Source organism: Myripristis murdjan, chromosome 21, assembly GCF_902150065.1.
Source record: "Myripristis murdjan chromosome 21, fMyrMur1.1, whole genome shotgun sequence".
NCBI classification, from domain to species: domain Eukaryota; kingdom Metazoa; phylum Chordata; class Actinopteri; order Holocentriformes; family Holocentridae; genus Myripristis; species Myripristis murdjan.
The window spans coordinates 18,601,172-18,614,573 of record NC_044000.1 but is presented as its reverse complement, the minus strand read 5'-3'; the positions used below and the strand labels follow the sequence as shown (position 1 = coordinate 18,614,573).

Below are 13,402 nucleotides of genomic sequence, written 5' to 3'. Positions count from 1 at the left end.
ACGCACACAAATACACATTCTTAAGACAATAATAGCCCCTACTGGGGAGAAGACACATAACAAGAGCACACACAAGCATGTACACACACACACACACACACACACACACACAAACAGAGGAAAATGGACAGTGTGTAGAAACATGCACTCAGACAGGCTTGAAACATCCACATAAATAGCACAAACAGGATACATGCAGACTGTTAGTAAACAGATTTCCTTTCCCAGTGGCACACACACACACACACACACACACACACACACACACACACACACACACACACACAAACACAGACTTGCACCCGTACACATAAACAGTTATAGACAGACAAACATGCAGACACATGTACACACACAGATGCACACGTGAGCACGCACGCACACACACACACACACATACACGCACACAATCCACACTGCAGGACCACTTCAGGTTTCATCATCTTCTTTCCCTCTTTCTTTTTTTTCTCCTCTCTTTCTCTTGAGAGCTGGGTAGGGGGAGCAGGGTGTCTCATTCCCTCTCTTTTGTTGCTGCTGGGGAGAGAGAGCACGTATCCATACAGAACGCTTTCTCCAGCCCCATTCACACCCACACAGCGCTCCCTCCCTCCTCTCCCCACTCACCACTCACACACACACACACACACACACACACAGACACACATGCACGCTCACACACACACACACACACACATACACACACAAAGATACAACATCAAAGAGCCGACACCGCTGAAGGATTACTTCAGCCACACACTGGCTGCTCAATCCGGGTCTGTTCCTCTGGTGGAACCCCCCTCTCGGCTGGCCGCACTTGGTACAGTCCAAGCATTCCTGCCAAGTAGCTTTCACACATGGAGGGGAAGCTTGTCTCAAGCAATTGCTGACAAGCTACAAACAAGACAGCCTCCCTTTCCCTCTCTCTTTCTCCCTCTCTCGCTTTCTCTCTCTCTCTCTCTCTGGTTCCCCCCCTCGCTTTCTCCCTCATGGCAACCCCCCCCTTACAATCTCCTCACCTCCCACCCAACCTCACTCCTTACCCTTTCCACTCTCTCTATTCCCCCTTCTTTTCCCCCTCCTCTCCTCTCCCCTCCCCTCTCCTCCCTCCCCCTTCTCTCTCTCTCTCTCTCTCTCTCTCACTCTCTCTCTCACTCACTCTCTCTGAGAATGTGGGGGCCCCACTAGCATAAATTGTCAGCTGTTCCTGGGCGTACTCTCCATGGCTCCCTAAACTCACATAAGCCTACATATGCAGCCGCTGGTAGGACAAGGGTAACCCAAGTAAGCCTATGAATTTGAAAAAGTACACCGAGGGCCCCCAAACGCTGCTGCAGGGGTTTGCCAGCCCGTAACGGTATTATGGAGTTAACATCAGAATACTTTTCCAGTCCTTCTTTTTCATTCATCGTTGCACGTTCCAGCACACTGTTACTGGTACGAGGCAGGGTCTAAATAATGCACCAGCATGGCCATATCACCCTTGTGTATTGCACTTTGCTTGTTTGACACCATTCCTACAAGCAAGGACAACTCATTGAAAGCCGCAGGTCAGAGAAGGGGTCACCCTCTCAAGAGCAAAGAGCGCTTGAACTTCTCAAGTTAGCATCAGTCTTAATATTACTATTTTTTATTATTACTGTTATTATTATTATTATTATTTCCTGTTTTAAAATCCAGTCAGATGCAATCAAATACCCTTGCATCAATTAAAACAATTGCATTTCCTTACCCAGTAGTCAAGGCAGCCTTTTCAGCGACACCATAATCACATCATCGACACTCTTCCCTTAAGTAGTGCACGCTGGGGGTGTCTGGAGGTTTCCAGTGCCAAGGGTTGATGTGGCTGGAACCATTTTGCATTATAATTTTATTGTTACTAAGGAGTCAGTTGTCATCTACTAGTGCAGGCTGTCATCTAGTGTTAGGTTCAGGTACTGCTGGCTTGGTGAAGCAGCTCATGCATGTTTTCCAGATCAGAGGCAAGAGAGGCTTGAAGGGAGGGGGTAGGAACCAACGCAAAACCTTTGCAATATTATATCAAAAGGTTTGGTTCTTTACTTGAAAGAGCAGCAAGCTACCAAGTCAGTTCTGTTGGCAACAAAGGGAATGGGGATATTTTGTTTCAGCAAGTAACCTCAAAGGCTGGGAAACAAATTGTAGACTAGAACGTGGTGTTTTCTTGCAATGGCGTTAACAAAGACGTTTCTCCTTCTTCCCTCCCTTCACACAAGACGCACTGCTCTGTGCGCTCGACAGGCTTGGCGTTCAGTGTCATTTTAGAAGTGGACCAGTAATGTGATGCAAATTAATATGATTCTTTATTTAGTAGAGAACTTCTGTTCTGGCTTGCCTCCCCCTTTGCAGCGTGGTGAGAGCCAAGTATCAGTTGCAGAGCTGGTGGGGATTCAGTGACTTGCTCAAAGACACTTCAACAGGCCAGATGCTTGCCAACACGGGGCTTTCAGTGTGGATCCTTTGGTTGGGAGTGGAGGGGGGGTTTACTTGCTATGCCACCCTGTGGGAAGCAGGAGCGCCAAACAAAAACTGGTAAAGGCTGGCTCTGCCACGGGACTGGGAGACAGTAGCTGAGGGGAGGATCAAGCTCAGGCAACACGTCCCGCCCAGCGTATGATGAGCTGATACAGCTAAGAAGCCCCTTCAGCCTTTTGTGCTGACAGCCAGCAGACTGTGCAATAGCTCCTGCCCAAATGACCCCGGTCTTCATCCACTTTACAGTCAAGCAGCTCACTCATGCTGAACTATCCTGGACTGCTTTTTCACATAATTTTGTTTTACCAGTCTCAATATTTGCTTGCACTATTTCTGGTCTGTGCATATCTGTAGCTGACATTAACTCATAATAAAATATGTTTTGATTATAATAGTGATGATGAGAATAAGCAACAATGCAAATTGTTCCTGGCACAGTGACACTTCTATACATACAGTACTGGCACCTGTGGAGTTTTTCATTTTGATTTTATTTTTTTTATTATTTTTTTTCTAATCCAATCTGCATGTTCTGTTTTATGCATGTAATCCACCTCTATGATTTGAATCTAAGTGATAAGGTGACATATCCATCTGGACCTCTGTAGACCCTCTCACACATTTTGAACATCATGCATGCATGCTGTAATTTGCTTTCCTCTCATTTGTGTGTATGTTGATTTTTTTTTTTTTTTTTTTTACATTACTTTTACAGTTTTCGGTACGTTCTCGTGTTTTAGGAATTCTTATTTCTCCTTTTTGGCCTAATTAGGTTTTATCTCCACTACTGCTGCTGTTTTTTTGACTGACTGATTAAATTTATTTGACACTTAAATATTAAAAAGCGACCAACTCTCCGCCTTAAGAGCTTAGATAAAAGGAATAGTCAGGATAACATAATAAAGCTCAATAATAAGGCTCAATTCCATAATAAATGCTAAAATGCATGCATATTGACTTCACTCATTCTAGTTTTTAAATTGTCAGTTAGAGATGTGTGTATATATTTGTAACACACACATTGTAACATTGTAATCTACATTGTATCTACATGTTTCCCCCCTTTGCTGTATCCTACACTTCCTACATGTTGCTTGTTCCTCTTTGAGTCTGAAATGACCCAATTTCCCCTCAGGGATTATGAAAGTTTGTTCCAATGAAATTTTCATAATGAAACCTGCATCGTGATCACGAGTTGAATGGATTGAGTGGGTCTTTACATTATATGCATTTTCTCCTGTTGCACAATAAATTCGAGAGCGCACAAAGAAGCCTAGAGCTCCATTTGTGCTCCAGATGAGTCAAGGAGAAAGGATGCAAAGAAATGATTCATGCTTAAAGCTCTTCCTTCTACATCATAACCTATCCAGACTGGCCTGCTCATTCTCCTCCTGACTGGATGAATGCAGCGCTGAGGCACATCAACACATCAGTCCATTCTCACATCACTAGTGTGGTATTTGCATGAGGAGAGCATGTGGGCAACGAAAAGTAAGATAAGGAATATTCAGTAACTAGTTTTCCTCTTTGAATAAATGACAAAGCACATAGTATATATGAACAGCTTATGTTTCATTCTAAAAATCAGTAACCCATTGTATAAAAAGTTAGTTTACTAGCACAAAATGAATTATAAACAAATTATGGCAATAGTGGAAAATAACAATAATAATAATAATCGTCAAGAGTCTGGATCCTCTTCACTTTAGAGATATCCAGTGATGAACCTGATATAAATGCCTCTTCAAAATAGATTGTTTTTCTAAATTAAATCTAACTCGACTCTGCATGCCTGCACGACTCTTTGATTCATTAATAGATTTCTGCTCAAGAAATTTGTCATTCATTTCATAATTAAAGCTTGCAGTACCCATCAAAGAATATTAAATTAAGGCAAGAATAACAGGATATAAAAGGCAAAAATTTATTCAGTATCTTTTTACAGATAACAAGGGACAATGTTCAGTTATTTCTAAAATCAACTTGTGAAACATATTAAAATGTCTCTTTATGTGCACACATTGCATTTATTCAGTAGGAGGGAAAATATGAAATATAACAAGGAAGACAAGTGCCTTGTCTTGGATTAAAGTGGGAGAAAAGATCAATAAAATGCCTGTTATGACACAGTTGTGTTGATTACTACTCCGAAATTCACATCAAAATCAGACGAGTTTTCCCTTTTTTTTTTTTTCTTTAAAACCGGCAGCCTTACAAAAGACAGTGGATTACAATGAACCTGCAAACACACATGCAGCGGTGTCGTCATATTAACCCCGTCAACCCCCCTCCCCCCGAAATCTTGGACTAAAGTGAGACTAGCAGATCAATACAAAGGGAGGGAGAGAGAGACTAGCCAAGTCATACTTAATCTGAACACCAAAGGACAAAGACTAGGGGACACCCACTGAAACACCCACAGGGCCGTCTCGCTCATGAGACGGCCTCCAACTTCAAGTATTCCCTCCAGCTCCAGCATCACTTCAAGTATTCCCACCGTGGACTCCAACCTTCAATTTCATTACCGTTTCTTAGGTTTACAACATAAGCTATAATATAAGTGCACTCGAGAATCATCTATACATAGAAAAATAAGATAGTAATAAGTAGTAGTAATAATTATCATCACAATCATTTTGCATTTCATTTTTGTACACAACTGTGATGTTTCGACACTTTACACCGTGGCATCACAGTTCCCCGCCCCCTGAGTGTAACGTCCAAGTTTAACCCCTGTAGCTACCAGAATGCAAACAGGAACCTTGGTTTGGTTATTTAAATAACAATTAGCAATCACTGACAACTGCAATGATTAGAATCAGAGTAATTATGCCTTCCCACAGACTGTTGTGCTTGTGTGTGACAGATGCTTTGTATGTACAAGCTGCTGATCGACCGCGTGCCTCCCTCTCCATCTTGCTCGCTGATCTCAAGACTCTGACAGGCTTCACCCTGGAAAATAAACACGACTGTAAAGAAATGTTCTGACACGCTGCTCCCAAGGATCAGTACTGATAGTGAACCCCTGTGATCACAGTAGGCTTTTATCAACAGACCGATCCTGACTAAAGTCTGTAGAGAGTGACAGTGGAAGACAGTGGCTCAGAGCCTTGCACGCCATCACTTGCACCCACCTCGGTCTCCCGCCGGCCGGTGAGCACCCCTCAGGAGGCGCTGGCGGCGATACAGCTGCGGCATTTGTACAACTTCTGGTCATGGGTGCGGATGTGGTTCCGCACATTCCTCAGTCGAAAGAACGTCTTGCTGCAGAGCTAAACCAAACAGAGGAAGCAAAACACGGAACAGAAACAAACAGAGATGGTTTGAAACCGGGAGAGAAACTGGAATTACACAGAAGATATGGATGAGGTGTCATCGGACTTTTTGTTTTAAAAAGTTTCAGTGCCTAGGTTCCTGGGTCTTGCTCCTGAAAAGCACCCTAAGCTCTAATGTGTCTTTTAGGGATGGGCGATATGTTATCGTTTGCGATATATCGTCAAAAAAATTCCCCACGGTAAGAATATGTCATCTCGCGATAATAACGATAAACTCCTGTTGATGACGTAATTACGTGCGCAACGCACTCGCAGCTGGCAGCCGGCAGCTCACGCGTGTAGCACAATAACAAGCATGGCGGAAGGCGGGGCTGATAGTGAAGAGCTCGTTGCTAAACGAGGCTCCAGCTCGATTATCTGGAACTGGTTTGGCTACAGTAAGTCTGACGTGGAGCAAACATCTGTCATATGCAAAGTTTGCAAAAAAGCGGTGATTACAAAGGATGCAGTACAGGTGTACTACTTAAACTTAATTGGTATAGCTTAGTAGCGTATTTGACTACAGTAAGTATTATTTTTGAGCAGTATTTGTGGGGTTCTCAAGACTGAATGCGGTGATAGATTTGTAGTCAAAAAGATGGAGTTGAATTGTTTTATATTTTTTATCGTCACTTTTATCGTTATCGCAATAAATGCCAGAAATTATCGTGATAAAATTTTTAGTCCATATCGCCCCTCACTAGTGTCTTTGTTTTTACACCACAAGAACAGTGACCTTTATGTTAATAATTAGGAATTCTCTAGTCATTCTGTAAGTAACTGACAAAAGCAAAATGGTAAACACTGAAGATGTCAAAACTGTTGCTACGTTCATGCTTATTTGCCTGTGTGCCAATGTGATGTTAAATTTGGTTTTGGAGAAGAGACTTGTGGGGGTCTGAAATGAGACTGAAGGTGCTAGAAAAGCAAGAGCTGAGAAGAGGAAAGTGCTTTTGTGTGGAGAAATGCAGATCAACTGTGACACGGCGTGCAATCGCAAATGAAGGTGAGCATTATAGGGCCCAGGGACTCAGCCTGTTCCACTGGTGCACACAGGAGCAAGGCTTTCTGGTTACTCAAACATGTTCCTGCAGTGAAGTGACAATGCCTACATACAGAGCCAAGTGGCTCCAGGTGCCCTTTGTGGCCTCCGTGACTTACCGGACATGGCCAGTGCTTGCCCTCGATGTGCCTGAGGCGATGCATGATGAGAGCATCACAGTCCCTGTAGGAGGTGTGGCACTGAGGACAGGCATGGGCACCCTTTGGGGCCTTGGGGGCCTGACTACGGGGCCCCCGAAGCTGCTTTAGCCTCGCCCGGCGGATGGACTCAAGCAAGACACACCTCTTGCCGCTAAGAGGGAGGCATTTGCCTTGCTGCTGCACACACACAAGAAGAAGATAGAGGAAAAAGTCAAACGCAATAATTCCATATTTCCACATGGAACACAATTAACTCAAATGTAAACATATCAGACACATCATATCTGTAAGCAGGTAAAGGCTCATTTATGCTCAGTGTTACATATGGATATGGATGGAGCCTTCTGTCAGTACTCTGTATTCATTTCCGTGAGAAAGCTCACGGATATGGACAAAACAGAGCAGTGCCACAAAATCGTGGGGGCAATCTAACCAACACTTCAAGTGAGACCCGTCTGAGCAAGACCTGAGGAGGAAATCTTAAAAATTGATAATATTAGTGAAAAGAATTCTCCGTCCTGTCGTGATGTGTTTAATGTCCACACAGACCACCGCCGTCTATGACGCTACCTCCCCTTTTGCCTCTTAGTAGCAGGTACATTATTCACGCCAACACAAAGGACGCATGGAAGTATGTGGGCAGTGACAATTCCATTGTTTGAAATGTACGTACTTATTTTTGTACATAATGGGAGCATAAATGAGCCTTAAGACACAATACACAATATTACTGTGTAAGTATATGATCAAAATACAATGACATACATACATAAATTGGTGTTATGACACGTTTTCATGAGGCCAATTGAATAGTGTATAATGCTCAAAAAAAAAAGAAAAAAAAAGGTGGTTAATTATATATAACTCTTGGCATGGCTAAAGCTGAAATCAGACCTGCTGCCTTCTAAAATAGGGTGAGGTTAGGTTACCTTTAACAAAGAACTAACTTCATCCAGGTAGGTTTTTACAGCTACAGAAACACAAATTATTCCCCACCCCACTGCTCTCTACCTTTGGCATGGTCCGCACGGTCTTTGACCCTGTAGATTTGGCCAGATGAAGAGCACTGCTGTGGGATTTTGACTTGGCCCTCTGGACTCTGCTTTGGCTCACACTCCTCTCCTCTGTCTCCCTCTTCACCTGAGGCACGGTGTGGGACCCTCCTCTTGCTCTCAGTGCCCTGTGCGGGGGCTCCTCAGCTCCAAATTTCTCTCGCACCTGTGACACGGAGCGTGTCAGGCAGATATCCACAGTCTCCTCCTCCCTCTTCACTACGGCCATGGGCCCCCCCGCCGGCCGGCAGAAGCTGAAGAGAAAGCCTGGGTCCAGCAGTTTGATGGGGGGTTTGCTCTGGCGTTTGCCCAGATCTGGTGACGGAGGATCAGGGAAGGGGCCAGCCACTGGCAGGGGGTCTGCTGGCTCCTCTTTAATGACCTTATACAGAGGGTGGTTGTAGATGGATGGTGGAGGCACATGGTCAGATATCTGGAGCCCAATAGATTCGTTATCATGAACTCTTGGGCTCGTGTCCGTGACCTCTCTTCTGGGGGTTTTCCACTGTGTCTTGTCAGGCTCCCTCGTGGTGTTCCGCCTAAGCTTGGCCTTTGTCACCGGTCGCCCGCTGTTGTACCGCAACGTTTTGACCGTCTCCGCTGCCACCTTACTTCTGGCCTGTGACCTCAGCGGGGGCGGCAGACTGCGAGGTGTGTGACGGCGGCGGCTGTTTGTCGGAAGAGGGGTGCCTGAGATGGAATATTCAGCCGGTTCTGCTTTAATCCTGACTGTTTTCCTTGCCAGGGCTTTGGAGTTGGCGTGGCGAGGAGTGGACTGGGAGGGAGGAGGGGCACTATTACCCCTCCTTACTGAGCGCCTGAGCTCCCTACCCCCAAAGGAAGGCCTGGACGAAGGCTGGAGCATCTCTGGTAATGTCCCTTTACTCCGCATGCTCCTGTCACTTGGCGGGATGGGTCTTGGGGTGGACCTTGGCCTCTTCACCCTTATCTCATCAATGCTGACTGGACCCGCAGGCTCAGTCTTGATGACCCTGCTGATCAGGCGAGTGTTAACGGGGTTACACAGGGGAAGGGATAATGGCAGATCTCCAAATGTTACTTCTGGGGCTGGGGTGCGGGGTTTCCGCCGTTTGGTTAGTGAGTAGTTGTTGGCCTTTAACTTCCTCAAGCGCTTCTTCTGTCTCCAGCCGATCAGATCTTCCGGTCTGGGAAGGAGGGCAGTCCTCTGCAGCCCCAGGACGCTCATGAGCCTGTATTTCTCCTGCGCTCGAGCGTAGTCCTCTTCATCCTCTCCCAACTCCTCAACTTCCTGTTTTACTCTGACTGGGTTACACACAGAACCGGGCCTCTGTCTAGAGGTGCAGGGAGGAAGGGGGATGGAGTGAGACTTTTTGTTTCGCCGAGGGCTCTCTGGCCTGGGAAGCAATTTCTGAACCTCCTGGGCAGCGCCAGGAGTGGAGCGGAGAAGACGGGTATTTGATGGAGACAAGGTGGCACAATTTCGTGACTGTGGGGTAGATAAGGAGTTGCGGGTGGCCGTGTTCTTCTTGGAAGAGGGAGATTTGAAGTCCATGAGCTTCATCCTGTGTGTGGGACTGAGAGGAAGACCATTGTGGCCTTGCGGTTGCAGTCTCGGCGGTCCACGCAAATTGCGCTTGGGACTCTCTTCCAAAGACTCGTCTGATGCATCCAGCGTCAGACTGAAGCCATGGTTCACCTTGTCTTCTCCTGCCGAGATCCTCCTCCTTTTCTTTTCCCTCTGCTGGTGCTGAAGCTCGTGGCGGGGACCCCCGCTGGCTGAGGGGAAACGATGGCTTGGATTCTCCGTCTTGGGGCAGCGAGAGGGCGGCTGCTCCTGTTCTTTCAGAAGGGCGGAGCAGGCTTCCACAGCAGGCCACATGCCCAGGTGGCGGGCCATGGCACTGACCTCAGGCAAGTCCTCCTGACGCACACACAGAGTGGAGGAGTAGGAGAAATCCAGCAGGGACAGCAAGCTCTCCTCACTGAAACCTGAGAGACAGGGGAGCCTTTAATTAGATATGCACAACCCTGGCCAATGAGTGAGTGAGATTAAAGAGCATCGTGGTAAACACAGGATCAGAGAGACGACGAGACGAGGGGGAACAAAGAATAAACATGAGGGAGGAGACTTAGAAAGTAACAAATTGCTTTAATCAGGGTAAGCTTTGCTCCACATATCAGACGAAAAGCTCCTATGCTGCGAAGTTGCAGTTGGTGTCTAGGCATCTGCCCTGTGTCCTACCGGTGAGATCAACGTCTGTTTTTGTACTGGAGTCCATCTCTGTAAAGATTTCCTGGAAGTACTCGCTGACCGCCGCCAGCACAGCTCTGTGGGCCGAGTAGGATCGTCCGTCTGTCCGCAGCGTGATGTCACAGAACAGCCCCGCCTCCCGCTGGCTCCTCAGCTTACTCAACATGTAATCGCCGTGGGACGTCATCGTCTTCGAGACACGCCCTCCGCCGCCCGGATCCTGAGGGACAGGGAGCGAGAGAGGAAAGGGGACAGAGAAAGAGGGGGACATCGTCAGAGAGGAGTATAATGTGTGAGAAGACTCTTGTGCAACCCATCCGTACGTGCGAGTGGGACTGAGTAAGCGCGAGAGAGAGAGTGAGACCAAGTGTGAATTGAAACGTGTGAGGTGCAGAAAAAGCAGGCGCTTGATAAAACCGCGGAGGACATGAGGAGCCGTGGAAAGAGGCACGAGGCAAAATTAGCTCAAGGTAGTACTACTTGTCAGGACAACTGCTCTGTGGCTCTGGCTGGCCGCACTTACCTGCGATCTCTGGCTGCACTGCCTCGGGCACTCTGGACAGCCCAGGACAAAGTCTCTTATCTGGAAATACATACCTGCAGGGGAAACAATAATACAAACACCATGAGAAGCCAAGGATTAGCCAGGCCCATGATTAAAGCCTTCACTCATCTCTGATTGAGACATCCACACAGTCTCCTAATCTCTGACTGATTAAATCATTAGAGTGTGGATGTGTTTACACTTCCTGGCATGAAGGAATAAACTAAACCCTGTTGCTCAGAGAGGGAAAACAACAACTAGAGGGGAGCCACAAGCCAGATTTGTGAGAAATCCCAGCAACCCTCGCTTTATAGCAGCATGTCATAGGACCACATGATATCATATGAAGCCAGATGTAAGGCAAGCAATGATGTTCCTACCCTCCCACCAGTAGTTTTCAGCCACGCATTTGTAGGTCTCCTCCAGGGAGAGGTGGCGCAGGCCGGGCCGCCTCCGGTGGAAGGTGGAGATCGCTTCGTGTCTCCGGTCCTCGTGTAAAACCTCCCGGTAGTTGATGAAGCCCTTTTCCAGCTTCTTACGGTAGAGCAGCCCGTCGATCACCTCAAAGTTGGGCGAGCGCGGTGTCGGTCCACGCCCTTTCAAGTTACCGACTGAATCCATCTCCCCGGCTGCCGCCCCGTCTCCGTCCGACCACAGCTTGGACGGACAAAACGTCTCTGTGTTTCCGTAATGCGCGTTGTTGTAGGTGCAATCGCCGGCCATTTTAACGGGGCTTGATTATCTGATGTGTAGTGTAACTTTATCCCGTGTCGGAAGCACCGCGGCGTCTTCCTCTGCGTGGCTCCCGAAATCAACAAAAACTCAGTCCTGTGTCGGCTCACCGAGTCGCCGCTTTGCGCGTCACGGCAGGGAGCTGCAGCAGCCAAAAGTTGCCCACCGGCCCGACATAAGCTCCACGTGGGTCCGATGACAGGAGACGAGAGGGACCCCCACCAACCTAATAATGAGCCCCGACAATCAAACCTTTTCCTTTTCAGTTTTAGGGCAGCCTATCCCATTGGGAGGCTATAAGAGATCCAGACCCGTTAGCGGAAATTAGCCTTAATTATTGTCTTACGAGGATATTCTCTTAAATTAGGGTAATCTGGGCTATTAGTTTAGATTTAGTCAACAAAAGCAAAAGTTGGCAGCATTTCATTGGAGGCTCCGGCACTGTAAAGCTCTGTCCAGGAGAACATCCCTCCTCCAAATGTAAATAGCTGCCGGGAATACAAGATTTAAAAACAAACAACAAAAAAATCGCTCAAATATTATCTCAGTTAGATTTTTGTTTGGGAAAGGTTTAGTTGTACTGATCTGCAATTTTTTTTTTTTTTTTTTTTTTTTTTGCTTTGGCTCTGTGTTCACCAACACCAATATTGACGGTATGACTGCCCACCCATGTGCAGATAATAAATGCAGAAGAGTAACGTTATCGCGCCAATCTGAGGCGTAACTTAACGTCAAACGCCAAGTGATAAAAAGTCACCGGTTTCACGGTGACCACGTAGAACCGGATCAGCGCCGACTACTCCTGTTTATCATCAGTCCTCCTTCCATCTATTTCAGTGGCCGGGCTTGGCCTCAGGGGCTAAATGACGACGTGCAGCTTTACCTCCGCCGTGAACTTGAGATTTCTTTTCGCTAACTCGAGTAGGAAGCAACAACATGATGATGCAGCTATCTGCTCAGCATCGCCACTTGAACGACCTAAAAGCGAGGTTGTCTCCCCGCAATCATCCCAAATTGTTGCAAATCAGCGGCGGATCCCGTCCAAAGCGAGCCAACAAGCTCCGGGCTGTTATCCGACATATTCCATACCGCTCGGGTTTACGTAAAGCGAGTCAGATGATCAAATAATCCAATTTTTTAAACTCGTAACCTTCTGTTTGTTGCTAAATACCAGCCAAACGCGGACGCCTCCTCCCCGCCTTCAGACAAAGACCATTAGCAGATGCTTTAAAGAGTCCCGGTCAGGGGGAATCTGATTGGCTGACGGAGCTGCCACTCAACCCGCCTCCCTCAACCCCCCCTGCTCATGCATCAAGCTGGGTTGCCCGCACACGATGCCAGTGGACTATTTGCTTCACTTGGTACACAGACAAGTTAAACTGAGGATAGGATACTTTATTTTGGCATTCAAGCCCTGAGAGCAAGGTTACTGAACTTCAAATAGCCACTCTGCCCACTGATTTCATATTTGTGTATGTTTATTGCAGCTACCAATATCATTTTTACTGTAAGTGCCTTAATTATTGTAATATCCTGACAGACAACAGCCCTGGGCCCATGACACACATCCACCAACCACTCAGGAAACTGCACTCCTATTTGTTGTATAAATCCACATCAACACAAATTTTACCTATTATAAAGGAATATACAATTACCAATTGTCATAATGAGGCTCTGCAAAGTGGTATGCACATCCATAACCATATATTTAAATCCTCCGGTCATTTAATACAGATCACATGTAGATGCAGGTGAAATGTTCTTTATTAGAAAGAAAATGATAGGATCATATTTGGGCTGTTGGTCCACTGCAATTGGCAAATAAAAGTCA

General features: G+C 46.6%; 1 protein-coding gene across 2 annotated transcripts; it reads right to left on the bottom strand.

The window, feature by feature from the left end:
* Positions 1–4,400: 4,400 nt before the first annotated feature.
* Positions 4,401–12,761, bottom strand: LOC115379732 (uncharacterized). Of its 2 annotated transcripts, none has more exons than XM_030080574.1 (7): positions 11,217–12,761; positions 10,816–10,889; positions 10,284–10,512; positions 8,019–10,030; positions 6,966–7,184; positions 5,625–5,762; positions 4,401–5,442 (listed from the first exon to the last, which is right to left on the bottom strand). In XM_030080574.1, the coding sequence occupies exons 1-6, from the start codon at positions 11,557–11,559 to the stop codon at positions 5,655–5,657; spliced, it is 2,985 nt and encodes a 994-aa protein (XP_029936434.1). In that variant the 5' UTR covers positions 11,560–12,761; the 3' UTR covers positions 4,401–5,442; positions 5,625–5,654. The 2 variants fall into 2 exon arrangements, with proteins under 2 accessions (XP_029936434.1, XP_029936435.1); XM_030080575.1 differs by having other exon boundaries at positions 6,966–7,181.
* Positions 12,762–13,402: the final 641 nt, after the last annotated feature.

Excerpts from the sequence above, each read along its gene's own strand:
- LOC115379732 (XM_030080574.1), bottom strand. The coding sequence starts at position 11,559 with ATGGCCGGCGATTGCACCTACAACAACGCGCATTACGGAAACACAGAG. Across the intron at positions 10,890-11,216 it reads TGAAAACTACTGGTGGGAGG|GTATGTATTTCCAGATAAGA; the intron begins GTAGGAACATCA and ends TTTCCCCTGCAG. Across the intron at positions 5,763-6,965 it reads GCAAGCACTGGCCATGTCCG|CTCTGCAGCAAGACGTTCTT; the intron begins GTAAGTCACGGA and ends TGTTTGGTTTAG.